This window comes from Onychostruthus taczanowskii, unplaced genomic scaffold (genome assembly GCF_017590055.1).
Source record: "Onychostruthus taczanowskii isolate IOZ18803 unplaced genomic scaffold, ASM1759005v1 scaffold6, whole genome shotgun sequence".
NCBI lineage: Eukaryota > Metazoa > Chordata > Aves > Passeriformes > Passeridae > Onychostruthus > Onychostruthus taczanowskii.
Genome location: NW_024503679.1, coordinates 6951091 through 6963843, shown reverse-complemented (window position 1 = coordinate 6963843; position 12753 = coordinate 6951091). Strand labels below are relative to the sequence as shown.

Sequence of the window (12753 nt, the reverse complement as noted above, 5' to 3'; positions counted from 1 at the left end):
GTGCTGTACTTACCCTGCTGCTGTGCATCCCTGGGGGTACACATGGAGATAGTTGGAACAGCCTGATGAGTAGCTGAGAGCAGAGCTCTGGCAGATAGACCAGAAATCACAGCTAAGGTGCCTCAAACTAAATTCACTTTCCATCCCGCCCAAGCCCACTAAACTTGTTACTTGAATGCTTCAAATACTGGTTCCATTGCTGGTACATGGAATGAACATCTCTCTGTACATCACACCTTTCAGAACCAGACAGTGAAACACAGCCAGCCTGATGAATCACCCTGCCTTCCTAAAGGGCTGTGAATTACCCAAAATGAAATCAAACCGGGTGATGCAAGTTTCAACTTGCATCACAGATCAGTACTTATTTTGCAGGGAACACTTGGAGCACATTAGGACTTGACATGCACTGCTGTGTGTTTAGCCATAATTAGTAAATCATATGCTTGCTTTCTTCCTGGTAAGAAAGGTATTTTCAACAACTGCACATCTCTGTTTTAAAACTGACAAAAATTGGTTTCTGTGTTGTTTCTATCTCTGCTGGATCCTTCAGAAATCCTTCACTTCTAAATTCTGACTGAAAATGTAATAAGTACAATATATATGGTATTCACCTTTTGAGCTTTTCTAATAGACTATTGTTTCTGATACTGTACTTTATTAAACACTTTACTACAAGCTACATTATTGTGCTGCTTTTGGCTGGGGTAGAGTTTATTTCTCCGCAGTAGCCAATTTAGGGCTATGTTTTGGATCTGTGCTGGAAACACAAATGTGTTGATAACACAGAGATGTTTTCATTTCTGCTGAGCAGAGCTTGCACAGAACGAAGGCCTTTCCTCCTCCTCCTCACTACACCACTGAGGAGGCTGGGGGTGCACAAGAAAGTGTGAGGGGACCCAGGCAGGACAGCTGATCACAACTTCCTTAAGGCAAACCCTATCCCAAAACCTACCCTATCCCTAACCCTAAACACTAACCCCAACCCTAACCCTAACCAGGGGATGTCCCAGACCATGTGGTGCCATGTGGATGGGTGGAATGTAGGAAAATAGAGATAGTGATGAAGGTAATCTCACCCTTAAGGAGTTACAGCTGTGCTAATTATCAAGCATTAGGAACAGGCCTGCCCTTAACAGGCCACAGCTGGATCCAGTTAGGATGGGTATGGTAAAAGAGTGGGTTGGCTGGTAGAGAGGTTAGATGGAGTTTGTTGGCTGTGCTGAGGAGGAGTCAGTGCTGTGAGGAGTTGCCTATGAGAAATCACCAAGGTACAAAACCTTTGCAATAAGATGGCAACAGTGCCATGCTCAGTGTGTAACTCTGGGGAAGGAGGAAGAGGGGGTGTTCAGAGTGGCAATTTTGTTTTCCCAAATAACCATGACCTGGGGTGGAGCCCTACCATCTTGGAGATGGCTGAACACCTGCCTGACCTTGTTAATTTGTCTGCCACTGCAAACCTGCCTTTTAAGACAAGAAAGCATTGATTTCAGTGATCCTCCAGGTTCTGGGACCCTTCCAGCTCTAGGGAAACCTCTCACCGAGGGTTAGGGTTATGCCTGGGGTCTGGGTTCCAAAACAGACATAACCCACATGTTGTGGCAGTTTTCTGTTCCCCTTGGGATGCCCTTTGCAGCTGCAGTGTGCCTGGAGCTCTGGGCTTTGTGGATTTCAAAACCCTAACTCTAGGCATAACCCTAACCCTAGGTAGAGCAGCAAAAGTCAATTACTGCTGAGCTTTGAATTTTTACTTCTCGTTTTAATAAATTAAGGAAACTTTCTGTATTGTTTCAGTGTAAACATAGTGGAGAAAAGTTTTTATTTTGGGGTGATACTGATGAGCTAAATTATGGAAAACTGTGTCTGTTTCAGTGGGAATCCATCAGATCTTTAATGACAAAACTTTTCCAAATTTTATTGAATCCTTGGTGAAAAAATATAGGATATTTAATAAGAAGTTGCTAACACCCTAATTTCAGGACAACAGTGGTTGCAGGTTGCACTCTGTCTCCCTGAGCTGCAGATAGAGTCCACTTGCAGATCCGAGTACTTGGCACGTCTTCTCACAACAGGGAAGGTTTGCCAATGTGCCTCTTATTCATCTTAACAAACTGCACAGCTAGGGCAGATAGCTCTTGCAGGTCTCATTTAGGAGGGTGAGTTATATGGGTAAGGTAAAGACATTATTTACCCTGAAATTACAATCTAATCCTTCGTGAAACTAGACAAACCATTCTTCCCTAAAAACAGGGTAGAACCAATCTTGTCATTATGAAGACACACACCAGTATTTTTGGTATTTTATTAAATTAAAACCACACAAAATTTAATTGCACACAAGAACACACATCTGATATTCCAATGTCATATCTCCCAAAAAAACCTCTTGTGGAACTCATCCCTTTCATGAGTAGAAATCCAATATGCAAACAGTTCTTTAACCAAAAAGGCTTTAATTTATCAACACAAGCTGAATTCCCCTTTCTAGGAATACATCATAACCACACACAGACACGTACAAGGTTTACAGGCAAGTTCTGCAGCCCTGAAGTAGACAAAACTTTCACAGTAAACTTGCCTATGTTTGCAGAATAAGTAAATTCCTATTACTTCCATCATTTGTCATTTACAAGCAAACTTATTTAATATTTTTAAATACTTAAAACAAATTACACTTTAACAAGTATTTACAAAATCTTTACTAAAGATCAACATCCTGCATAAAGGTGACCTCAGGGATATATAGTTGCTACCATGCTACAGTTTGCACAGAGGGATAAAAAGGCCATTGCTAGTTTTGGAAGGCTTAAACCTTTTATTGATACAACATAAGGACATTAACCTATGGAAGGCAGAAGAGGTCATAATTTCAGTGCAATTACCCATTCATGACTTCTTTTAAGTACATCAAGAGGATGAGTCCAAAAGACTTGGGTTTTCAATTATTGACTGCTTAGTTCTGTAAGAACTGATTTCATGGAAAGTTTTCAGGCCAGCACATCTGTCTTCTACTGGTGATACGAAGAAGTTGCATAGGGACCTTCCTCATTCTCCTCATCTCTAGAAAGAAAATGATCATCAGGTCAGGAGCATACCATTCTCAACAGTAAAACTGTAATGAAAATGCAGTTTTCCTAGTGGGTCAAAATAGGCCATGCCAGCCTTGCCTAACAGGAATATTTGCAGTAGAATACTGTAATTTACACATCTCTGGAGTTCCTGAGATGTCGAGAACGTAATGCTGAAAGTGACTATAGCTGTGCAAGTTCAACAACATCAGAATGTATTTTAAAAAGTATTCTTTATCAAATCACTAAGAAAAACTTAAAGCATAACAAGGTGGAGGACGTGCTGGAGTTCCTGCAGTGCTGCTTTTCATTTCTTCTTTTAAAAAAAATAAAGCTTAGTTAGAGGTTTGTTTCAACATTTTGAATGGCAGGAGGGACAGAGAGACCGAATGAAGCAAGAACAGGAGCAGTCAATCACAGCTGTGGGTGGATCCGTGTCCTGATGCTGCAAGCTGTTCCTGATGTATACTTCCCTTACATCAATCCTCACTGAGACTGATCACTTGGATTTTCTTAGGAAAAAGCAATTGCTCCCAAATGCTATTGTTAGTGCAATAACTGGATAAAGCAAAGTAATGTTGCTTTTAAAACAGCCTCAGGAAAATCAGTCTGCCTGCTGTTCACTTGACAATACTGCCTTTAAAAAAAGGGGTTATGTAAACCTATTGCAGTGCAGCACCAAGGATGCCAAGCTCCCCAAAGGTCATTGCTTTGTACTACTGTAGCTTCAAAGTTTTGTTCCTGAGAGTCCAACCTTAAAGCTGCTGCCAAGTTCAGTGTTTTGCTAAGAACAGAAGGACTTTACAGCTGCTACACTGTGAAAGGGTTGCTTTTAATACTGTGTGTACCTTCATACAAAGGTACAGTTATCCAAAGAGTCTAATAACAGTATAAGGTAAAAATTAAATATTTCAATATCAAAACCATGAAGACTTTTCCCTAATAAACATGATAAATAAGATTTCATTTTATTTAGCTACAATTTGAATTTCATATAACTCCCCAAAACAGAGCCCTACAAACTAACCAAACAGCAGAGTAATTTGTCTTCCCAGCAAAATTATCATCTTAATCCAAAGGCATACTATGTCCTTTGCCTTGAAATAATCTTGCCAAAAACAGAAAACTCAAAAAAACAAGTTTGGGATGAAACTGGTTGTTATTGCAGGGATGTGTGGTTACAGTAGTACTGAGAACAGATTTTTAGCCTTCCTTACAAATCTACATCTATTTACATTAGTGAAGCTACCGAGCCCCTACCAAGGATGTAGATATCTGTATACATTTAAATAGTATCCTTTGTTATATCCAGTTTTGCATCCAAAACTGCCATGGAATACAGTAATTCTAATAATGTATCATTTGCAGAAGCTTTCCATGATACATGGCATGACAGTAAGTAAAGCAAATAACTCATGTTTAGTTGAAAAAGCACTAAGCCACTTTTACTTATAAATTCTCTCAAGACATTTTAAAGCTTTTTTGAGAATTGAAACCTATCAACATACCAAGCTTGTAAGACCAGACTGCAGGACTGTGAAATTCAACCGTAACAACTTGGCCAAAGCTAAATATTTGAAAAAGTACATTCTGAAGTTCCAACATATGCACTTCTTGAGCAATGGGTGTCCAGCCACACGTGCAGAACTTAGTTGCAAATAACGATCTCTGCTAGCTTGCATGAGGATGAAGGAGAACTCTTATTTTCAGAGCTTAGACTCTAGTAGGGGAGAAACTTCCTTTCTATGCTCTACACTGGAAATTACTTTGTACTACTTAGTTTTGTTATGTTTCCTGTTTTAGGAGAATAAAATGTGGCAGAACTATAGCAAAAAGACCTTTCTTCTAATCAAAGGCTTCTAGAATCAGAATTTTTAAGGCTTCTTGAAAGCCTTATAGGAATACCATCCATCCTGACCTGGCAACAGCCAAACACTGGACTGAAATGTGTTAATTATGGGTGAATATAGACAACTGAAGAGCTGAAATACTGATGTTACATCAGCAGCTCTTCAGACATGCAAGCACCAAAACCATTGTGTAGGCTGTTTGTCCCCAGCTCCCTTGTGCAAGGTGCACTCGGATACAGGTGCAGTTGTCAGCAGAAGGCCAGCACTGGGGTTATGGGAGCTTTGGGGGGCTTCTCTACAGGGCAGGGACTTAAGAATGATAAGGCAGCTTATTATGCTGGAACTGAGCAAAGCAGTGACCAGTGTAATGTGTAAAGTACATTTCTGACCAGGGCTTGGAACTGCTCAGCAAGAACAGCTTCTGCTCTACGCTCTACTGTTCCAGGCTGCAGTGCCAGGCTCTGCAACCCCACCTCAAACCAGGGTAACGACCTGGAAATAATACTCATATAGATCTTAGAACCATACATAGCAAGTACAAGTCTATTCTGATGGCTTAAAGAGAAGCTGAACTTTACATGAAATAAAATTATATAGTAGTAGCTCTGTTCTGTGACCCACAAGCACCACCATGGCAGTGTGTGTATGTTTAACGACCAAACAATTTACTTCACTTTTAAGATGCTTAAAATAGCAAAGTGCTAAGTCATAGCAACATTCTCCTTCGGGGGATGGAAAAGGAACAGCACAGCATTACAACACTCTGTAGTGCTGTCTCTTCCCGTTTGCTGTCGCCACTTTGCCCAGTGGGTTACAGGAACTGAAAGAAGTCTCCTGTAAGCTACGGTGTGCATCAGGCCACAAATAATCACTTCTGTAAGAGCAAGGACACCTGACTGTGAGCAAGTACACTCAAATGCTTGGATGCTTCTAGAATGCACAATTAAACACGGCAGCGATCTGAGCTGTTAGTTTTGGGATGCCTGAAAGGACTCTCCATAGACAGCCTCCTTTGTTAAATCATCTCTTTTCTCAGCTGATAGCCAACAAGGGTGAAAAATTATTGGGCAAATTATCTCAGTTGTGAGTTTGGAAGGCTTCAAGACCATACTCTTTCCTAGGTTCAGGTCAAGGCCAGTGAGCAGATGACAGTACAAGGTTCTGTTCCTGTGCAGTTATATTGGCTTAAATCACCATCACTGATTGGAGAGGCTCTGTTCAGTTACTAGGTTTTCAAAATTAAACATTCCAAGGCAAATGCAGAAAGATGTGACCTGTTCCAGAAGAACAGTATATGGTTTAAGTCTATCTTAAGGACTCTATAAACAGCTTGCATTAGATATCTGGTGTTCACCTTTCTCATATTCAACTACATGATACAAAAAGCATCACTAAAGTCATTTTCAGTTTCAGTGTAACAGAATTTTGGGCCAGGTGAAGCACCACTGTATTTTCTCAAACTATCACATCTGCTTTATAATGAGTATTCTTCCCTAATATACAAATACATGAATTAATAACATATGCTACAGAGAACTGTATTAATCCTTTTGCATTTTGTCTGGCCTACTATTACAACATTTCTCAAAACAAAAAGGCTTTATTGCCTTGAGCTGCATCTTGGGTGAATATGCATGATTAATGACTCATTAACTCATGACTTCTTGCTCAATGAAACTCTAGTAAAGGTAGTATTACATGTAGATCTAGCCATGTGCTTATATAAACTCTAATAGTGAAAGGCAGCTGGTACAAACTGAGTGGATCACATTCTATAACCTTTTATGCTCATCTGCTTGCACAGCTATTATAGTTTAATATCCAGTCTAAATTTGCAACTATGTGCTCCCCAATTTTCTTACCTAAACTTTATTCCTTTAAGAGCACTTAAGGGAGTGACTCCAAGAGTTCTAATTAAACAATATAATTCACTCTAAGCTGCCTTTGTAGCACAGGGCAGTTTCTGACCATGAAACCTCCGTGTGTGGTTTAATTCAAATCAGTGTACATGTGCACATGCATTCTTGGCAACTTAAAGGTGGCTAAAGTAAAGAGCAATTTAATAGATGTGGTTCTCACCATCTGTCAAATCAGGCTCATGGTATGGTGAGAAGTTATGGCTCTTTAAGTTCATGAGCTGATATTCTGCTTCTGCTTGCAGTTTTGTGAGCTCCAATGTCCCTTTTGGTGGTAGTGGATGAACTCCAGGTGCTCCTCTGGTAGTTTTAAGCAGGCACAGAAGTATTTGGAGTGTTGGCACATCAAGTTCTAAACAGGCCTTGACAAGGCAACCTGAATACAGGCCAGAGCACCTGGAAACAGCACTCTAATTTCATAAATGGTTTACACTCTAAGAATATAAAACTTGCATATTCATGAGGCTGCTTTATTAACATGGCTGTCCAATTTCCAAAGGCTTTCTGCTCCAAGCAAGGGACATGAAAGGACAGGAAAGCGCAGGAAGGAGAACAGGTGCCTTCTTAGGAGCTGCTGGAGCACAGAAAGGAATGTTGCCACCTTCCAGTCTGGACCCAGACATACCATTGATGGTACACAGCTGAAAAGGATCTCCAAGGTTTTTGGCAATGGTCTCTCTCTACTCCTGTTCTCTGCAGAGTAATCATTGACTTTGGTCCTTTGCCCCTTCCTGCCACAGTATAAAGGGGTCTGTCCTCTCCGACTGTGCTGGAGAGGACGAGGGAAGGATGGCTTTTGTGAGCCATAAATGAAAGCCAGGGCAGTGATGTAGAAGGGATTATTATGGAGCATATCAGATGCACAGGAAGCTATTTCTCTTCAGAAGCTTTGGGCAACATCCTGCTCAGCAGACTGCCTGCAGCTCTGTACTTGATGCTTCCTGTAACATCCTGACCAATAAAAATCTGTTACATGCATTTAACAGTATTATCTGCTAAATCTGCACAGAAGGTGGGAAAATAACTTATTCTCCTGTATACATTATTTCTTGGGAGGTGACTTGGTACCAGGCCCACATTTCCCAGTTTGTAACTGAAGCAGTACAGGAAATGGGTATTAGTGGCAGCAGTGTACCATTTGTGCAGTGTCACTTCCACTGTATTGGCTCTGCTCATGGTGCAGCAATGTCTAAGTGAATTTTCTTCTTCAAATTAGCACGCTATTTTGTTGAAGGGATGTTAAAATAACTGCCTTCCTCTGGCAGGGGCTGTGGTTTCCTGTTATGCAGTTTAACTGCTGGGTCAACACCTACTCTGATCTGTGGTAGGTACATACATCTAATGATCTGAAAGTCAGCAGCAGCATATTTTGATAGGTGCTCTATGTTGCTTCAAAAATAACAATGGAAGTGGATGAGTTTGCTCAGAGAAGGTTCTGAGTTTCAACAACTATTTTTCCTTTCATGCAACCAATTCAAAAGAAAGTAAACTGACAAGTGTGACAAGATGTGAAAACACTCCAGCCTTCCCTGTGCTCTGAATGTACCTGGTCATGAGAATAGCAGGCACTTGCTGTTGACAAATAAAAGCCACAGATGCTGAGACCCCACAAAGAGGGGTCAGCTTAGACTGCAATGCCTTCAGGGTGAGAATTACCACGTTTAACACCAAAAGTGGCATTTACCTGACATTGTCATCTTTTAGTTTTCTGGCTGCTTGTTTGGATAACTTAATCTGCAAGTCCAATCTCTGTAGGAAATCTTTGGCAGATAATTCTTCTGGTGCAGTGGGCTGATTGTCAGGCTCTGGAGAACTGGGAGAAGAACTACTTTCTTCCTGAACTGCCACTGGTCTTTCATCACAAGAAGGGGAGCTGTCAACAGTTTCGTTCTCAGGAGACTCCAGTGAATTGAGTCCATTGAACAGTAACGGTTTCTCTGATATAACCGGAATATTCAGGGTTTTCCTCAGAAATATACAGTCATTAGTGAAAAGTTTATTTGCCCTCTTTATTTGTTCCATCTGAAAAAGACAGAAAAAATATAAGCTGTTAGGTTTTGGCAAAGTATAAAGCATTAACTTTCTCAAGTAGTACACAATCTTTAGTTAAAATAAATCTATACTTTCTTTGCAGCAGCAATTAATTCAGGAGTGAATTTGTTTGCATTCAAAGTGATTCCAGAGTGCATGCTCTGTTTCAGCCTTGCTAACACCATAGCTTTATGTGCACTTGACTCCACAATACTGCTTTTTTTAAAGTCTTGCACTACCTAAAGGTGCTGTCCTTGAACAGTCTTGCAGTCTCTACACATGCTCACAGGAACAGCCTGCCAAAGAACAAAAATTCTACCACAAATGTACTTTTGATTTGGATTTATATTAGAATAAGGCGAACTGCTAGCAGCTCCTGGAGGTGAACTCTCTGGTAAAAATGATGCAGAATCCAAACAAAGGGGATAAAACTACCAGGAGGGTTCAACCTGTTGATGCAGGTGACTGAAATGGTGAAAAGCTTAGATTTAATAATCACATTTAAAAACTGAATAGCTAATATCCAGTATTACAAGCAAGAGAAGATCACTACTCTTCCAGCTCCTAAAGCTTGGAAACCACTTTTAGTAAGGCTCAAAGAGTATAAGGGTGCAAGTTCTCTCCCAAGCTGAGCATCTTCCTTTATCTGCAGGGTAAAAAGGAAGTTCACCTAACTTAGTAAGAGTTTGGTCTTATTGAGACTTCTAATGGCTCTAGTGTAAATGTCAATTGTTAAAATCTCTTTAAGTTGTCTGTCTTGATGGGTATAAAAAAGTTTAAAATACTAGCTGGAGCTTTTCTGGAAAAATACAATACAGAAGCTGAAAACTGAGAGCCTACTGCAGGGGAGTTGGAAGGTGATGCTTCAATAGCTGATAAATAATGCACTGCACTGCTATTCTCTCTCCTATTTCACTGTAACTCTACCTCTGGTTATTTCTTCCCAAAATACCAGCTCATAGCATTTGGGAGTCTGTACCTCTGCACTGAGCAATAATGAAAAGCAAGGTACTTGGTTCTAAAAAGAACTTCCCTCAGCCCTGAGCAGGTTACTTCGTATGTGCAATACAACTCCTACAACTCAGTGTGACTCTGTACATTCAGAGGCGTATGGAGAGCAGGATTTAACAAGTTTTCTTTTTTTAGTGCTAGAATGATGAAGTAATGCCCATTAGCTACAAGAGCAAAAGATTCAGCACATGCTTAAAATTTTACCTGAAGCTGTAAGCTGGTGCTGAACAATCAAAACTACTTCTACTGACAATGAAATACAGTCCTTCTCCCTTCAAAAGGGATACAGCACTTGCACTGAGCCATACATTGGCTGAACCATAAACATGAATTCCCAGTGTTAATTTACTCAAAAGGAAAATACAACAAATGCAAGTTCTAAAGATTAATAGGCAGTGTCTGGGGGAGGGGGTGAAGGGCAGAGGATGAGGCCAAACAAAGCACACTGATCCCTCTCCCCCAGCACGGTATTTTTATCTATCTTGAACTGTCTATGCCAAGTCATGCAAAGGCAGCCACTGGACAGGATGTCTCTGGCTACAAATTAGCTCCCAGTGAGGAAAACCACAGGGGAAACTCCTAAAACCAGTAATACTGGAGGCAATGGCAGCCAAAGATAATTCTGATGTTTCCATTACAACTCTCACTTCCAGCCAAGAATACATGATGCAGGAAGCAAACAGAAGCACTCTTTAGAAGAAATCTGTCTTTGCCATTGTGTGAACACACAACAGCCTGCATTCTGCTAAAAGCAAATGTGTTTGCGTCCGTTCCTACCCTGGGCTGAAACCCATGAAAACATAAACACAATGGCTGATTTTGCTGAACTTGCCATTGCTCTGAGGGACATTTCATGTCAGTTTAACCTCTCTCAACTGCAGTCTATAATGATGCAGTTCTGGCTTCTTAAGCAAAACACTTATTAAATCAAATAACCAATCTGATGTCGGGGAAAAATCCCAACATGTGTATTTTGCATCATTAGCACAGCAAAAACTTATCAAACTCATAAACAAAATTTATGCTTCGCAACTTAGAGGTGTTTGTACAGGTTTGATTCACAATTTCACTTTAGCTGAAAGGGAGTAGTAAATAGCTTAGAAATGCCTTTTTTGTAGAAAACTACTATTTTAGTGATCGGTTTGTACTGCTGAAGGTGATAGAAGTCTTTAGTAGATCTTGCAGACCAAGAGAAGGAAAAGAAGCCACTCCAGTCAGAACCTAATAGTCTGGCACTACACAGTAGCTCTTCTAGAAAGAGCCCAACTGGAAGCTGCTGTTTGCAGCTGATGTCCAAGTGGCACTGACTGTACCAGTGCCACGCTCATCACCTGCTCAGCCCTGAGCAATTTTCTGTGTTGGGACTACTGAAGCTGCACACTGGAATATGGGCCCCATGGAAGTGGGAATGAAGCAGGGTGGGTGATTTCTCCTCTATCTGGAATTGTAGTAGAAGGGCCTGATGGTAAACTTTATTGGACTCTGCATGTCCTAGGCTGGTGCAAGCCTTTCAACATTTTTCTCAGAAATGAACTTTCTTTCTCCCTGGAAAGTGAGCAGAAAACAGCAACACTTTCAAATATGTGTTTCACCTCTGGACTGGCAGGCAGATCACAACGGAACAATGTTTAGCCCTGAAGCTACTGGAAGAACTTCCTTCTCTTGAAGCCTGTGTGTCAAGCTCAAAATAATGCTTTTTTTAAGGATGAGTTTAATGACACCGATTTCCTTTTTAACCAGCAGCGAGAGCAGTGGTGCACAGCGGTGCGAGTACAGGTTTATGGGGTGGGAGCAGTGTGAGTGCCTTCCCCAGGCCCCTGCCCACCCCGGGCACCAGCGCTGCGTGCTGACCCCTCCGGGCAGGCCCTAACTTCTGCTCTCAGCAGTTTAAATACTGAAACTAAAACTAACACCGCACCCACACCGTTCCCTGCCCTGTGTGGAGGAAATGCCCTATGGGACACCTTCTTGCTGTCACTCTGCCCAAGCGTCCCCTCTGTCGGGGCTATAGCAGCCAGGCTATGGAGGAGATGCCTGCCCACGGAAGCTGCGGCTGCCCCATCCCTGGAGGCGTGCAAGGCCAGGCTGGATGGAGCTCTGAGCAACCTGGTCTAGTGGAAGGTGTCCCTGCCCGCGGCAGGGGGTTTGGAACTGGATGATGTTTAAGGTCTCTTCCAACCCAGGCCACTCTCCGGCTCTAAGCGCCGCTCCCGGCCCCGCCGGCGGTGCTCCCTTACCGTGACGCCGTACTTGAGGGCGATGCCCTGCAGCGTGTCCCCGGCGCTCAGCCGGTGCTCCACGTAGCGCTCGGCCAGCGGCGCGGCCACGCTCGCCGTGCTGCCGTACGAGCGGGCCTTGGTGCGGGCCAGCCGCTGCGACAGCTCGGCCTCCGACTCGGGCCCGCCCGCCGGCTCCCCTCGGCCGCCCTCGGCAGCCCTCGGCAGCCCTCGGTGCTCGGCTCGTGCGGAACGCACGATTGCGCCGTAACCACTGCTGAGAGCCGGCACTGAGTGCCCGTGGCTGGTCAGGCTCCAGCGCGTTTGCCAGCGGGAGGCTCGATAGTGCGGTCCGTCAGAGCGTAAAAAGGAGTGATTCGGGCATAAGTGCACAAATATGAAAGTCTAATTATGCCAGATTTATTGAAACAGTAAGACGTGGGGAAACTCATTTCAGGAAAATAACTTGTGACTTGGAATCATAGAATCCCTAACTTGGTTTGGGTTGAAAGGGGCCTTAAAGATCACCTAATTCCGACCTCTCACTGTCCACTAGACCACGTTGATCAAAGCCCCATCCACCCTGGCCTTGAATACCTCCAGGCTTGAGCGTCCGTAACTTACATGGGAATCTCTTCCAGTGCCTCACTAACATCACAAT

The 12753-nt window shown here is 42.5% G+C and overlaps 1 protein-coding gene across 1 annotated transcript; it reads right to left on the bottom strand.

Moving 5' to 3' along the window:
* Positions 1–2288: 2288 nt before the first annotated feature.
* Positions 2289–12327, bottom strand: LYSMD2 (LysM domain containing 2). The gene is made up of 3 exons (XM_041418758.1): positions 12114–12327; positions 8519–8856; positions 2289–3060 (listed from the first exon to the last, which is right to left on the bottom strand). The coding sequence occupies exons 2-3, from the start codon at positions 8854–8856 to the stop codon at positions 3009–3011; spliced, it is 390 nt and encodes a 129-aa protein (XP_041274692.1). The 5' UTR covers positions 12114–12327; the 3' UTR covers positions 2289–3008.
* Positions 12328–12753: the final 426 nt, after the last annotated feature.

What these genes read in the sequence shown, in the direction of transcription:
- LYSMD2 (XM_041418758.1), bottom strand. Translation starts at nt 8,856, where the DNA reads ATGGAACAAATAAAGAGGGCAAATAAACTTTTCACTAATGACTGTATA. An exon ending in CTAAAAGATGACAATGTCAG is followed by an intron (nt 3,061 to 8,518) that starts GTAAATGCCACT and finishes TTTTCTTTCTAG; the next exon opens with AGATGAGGAGAATGAGGAAG.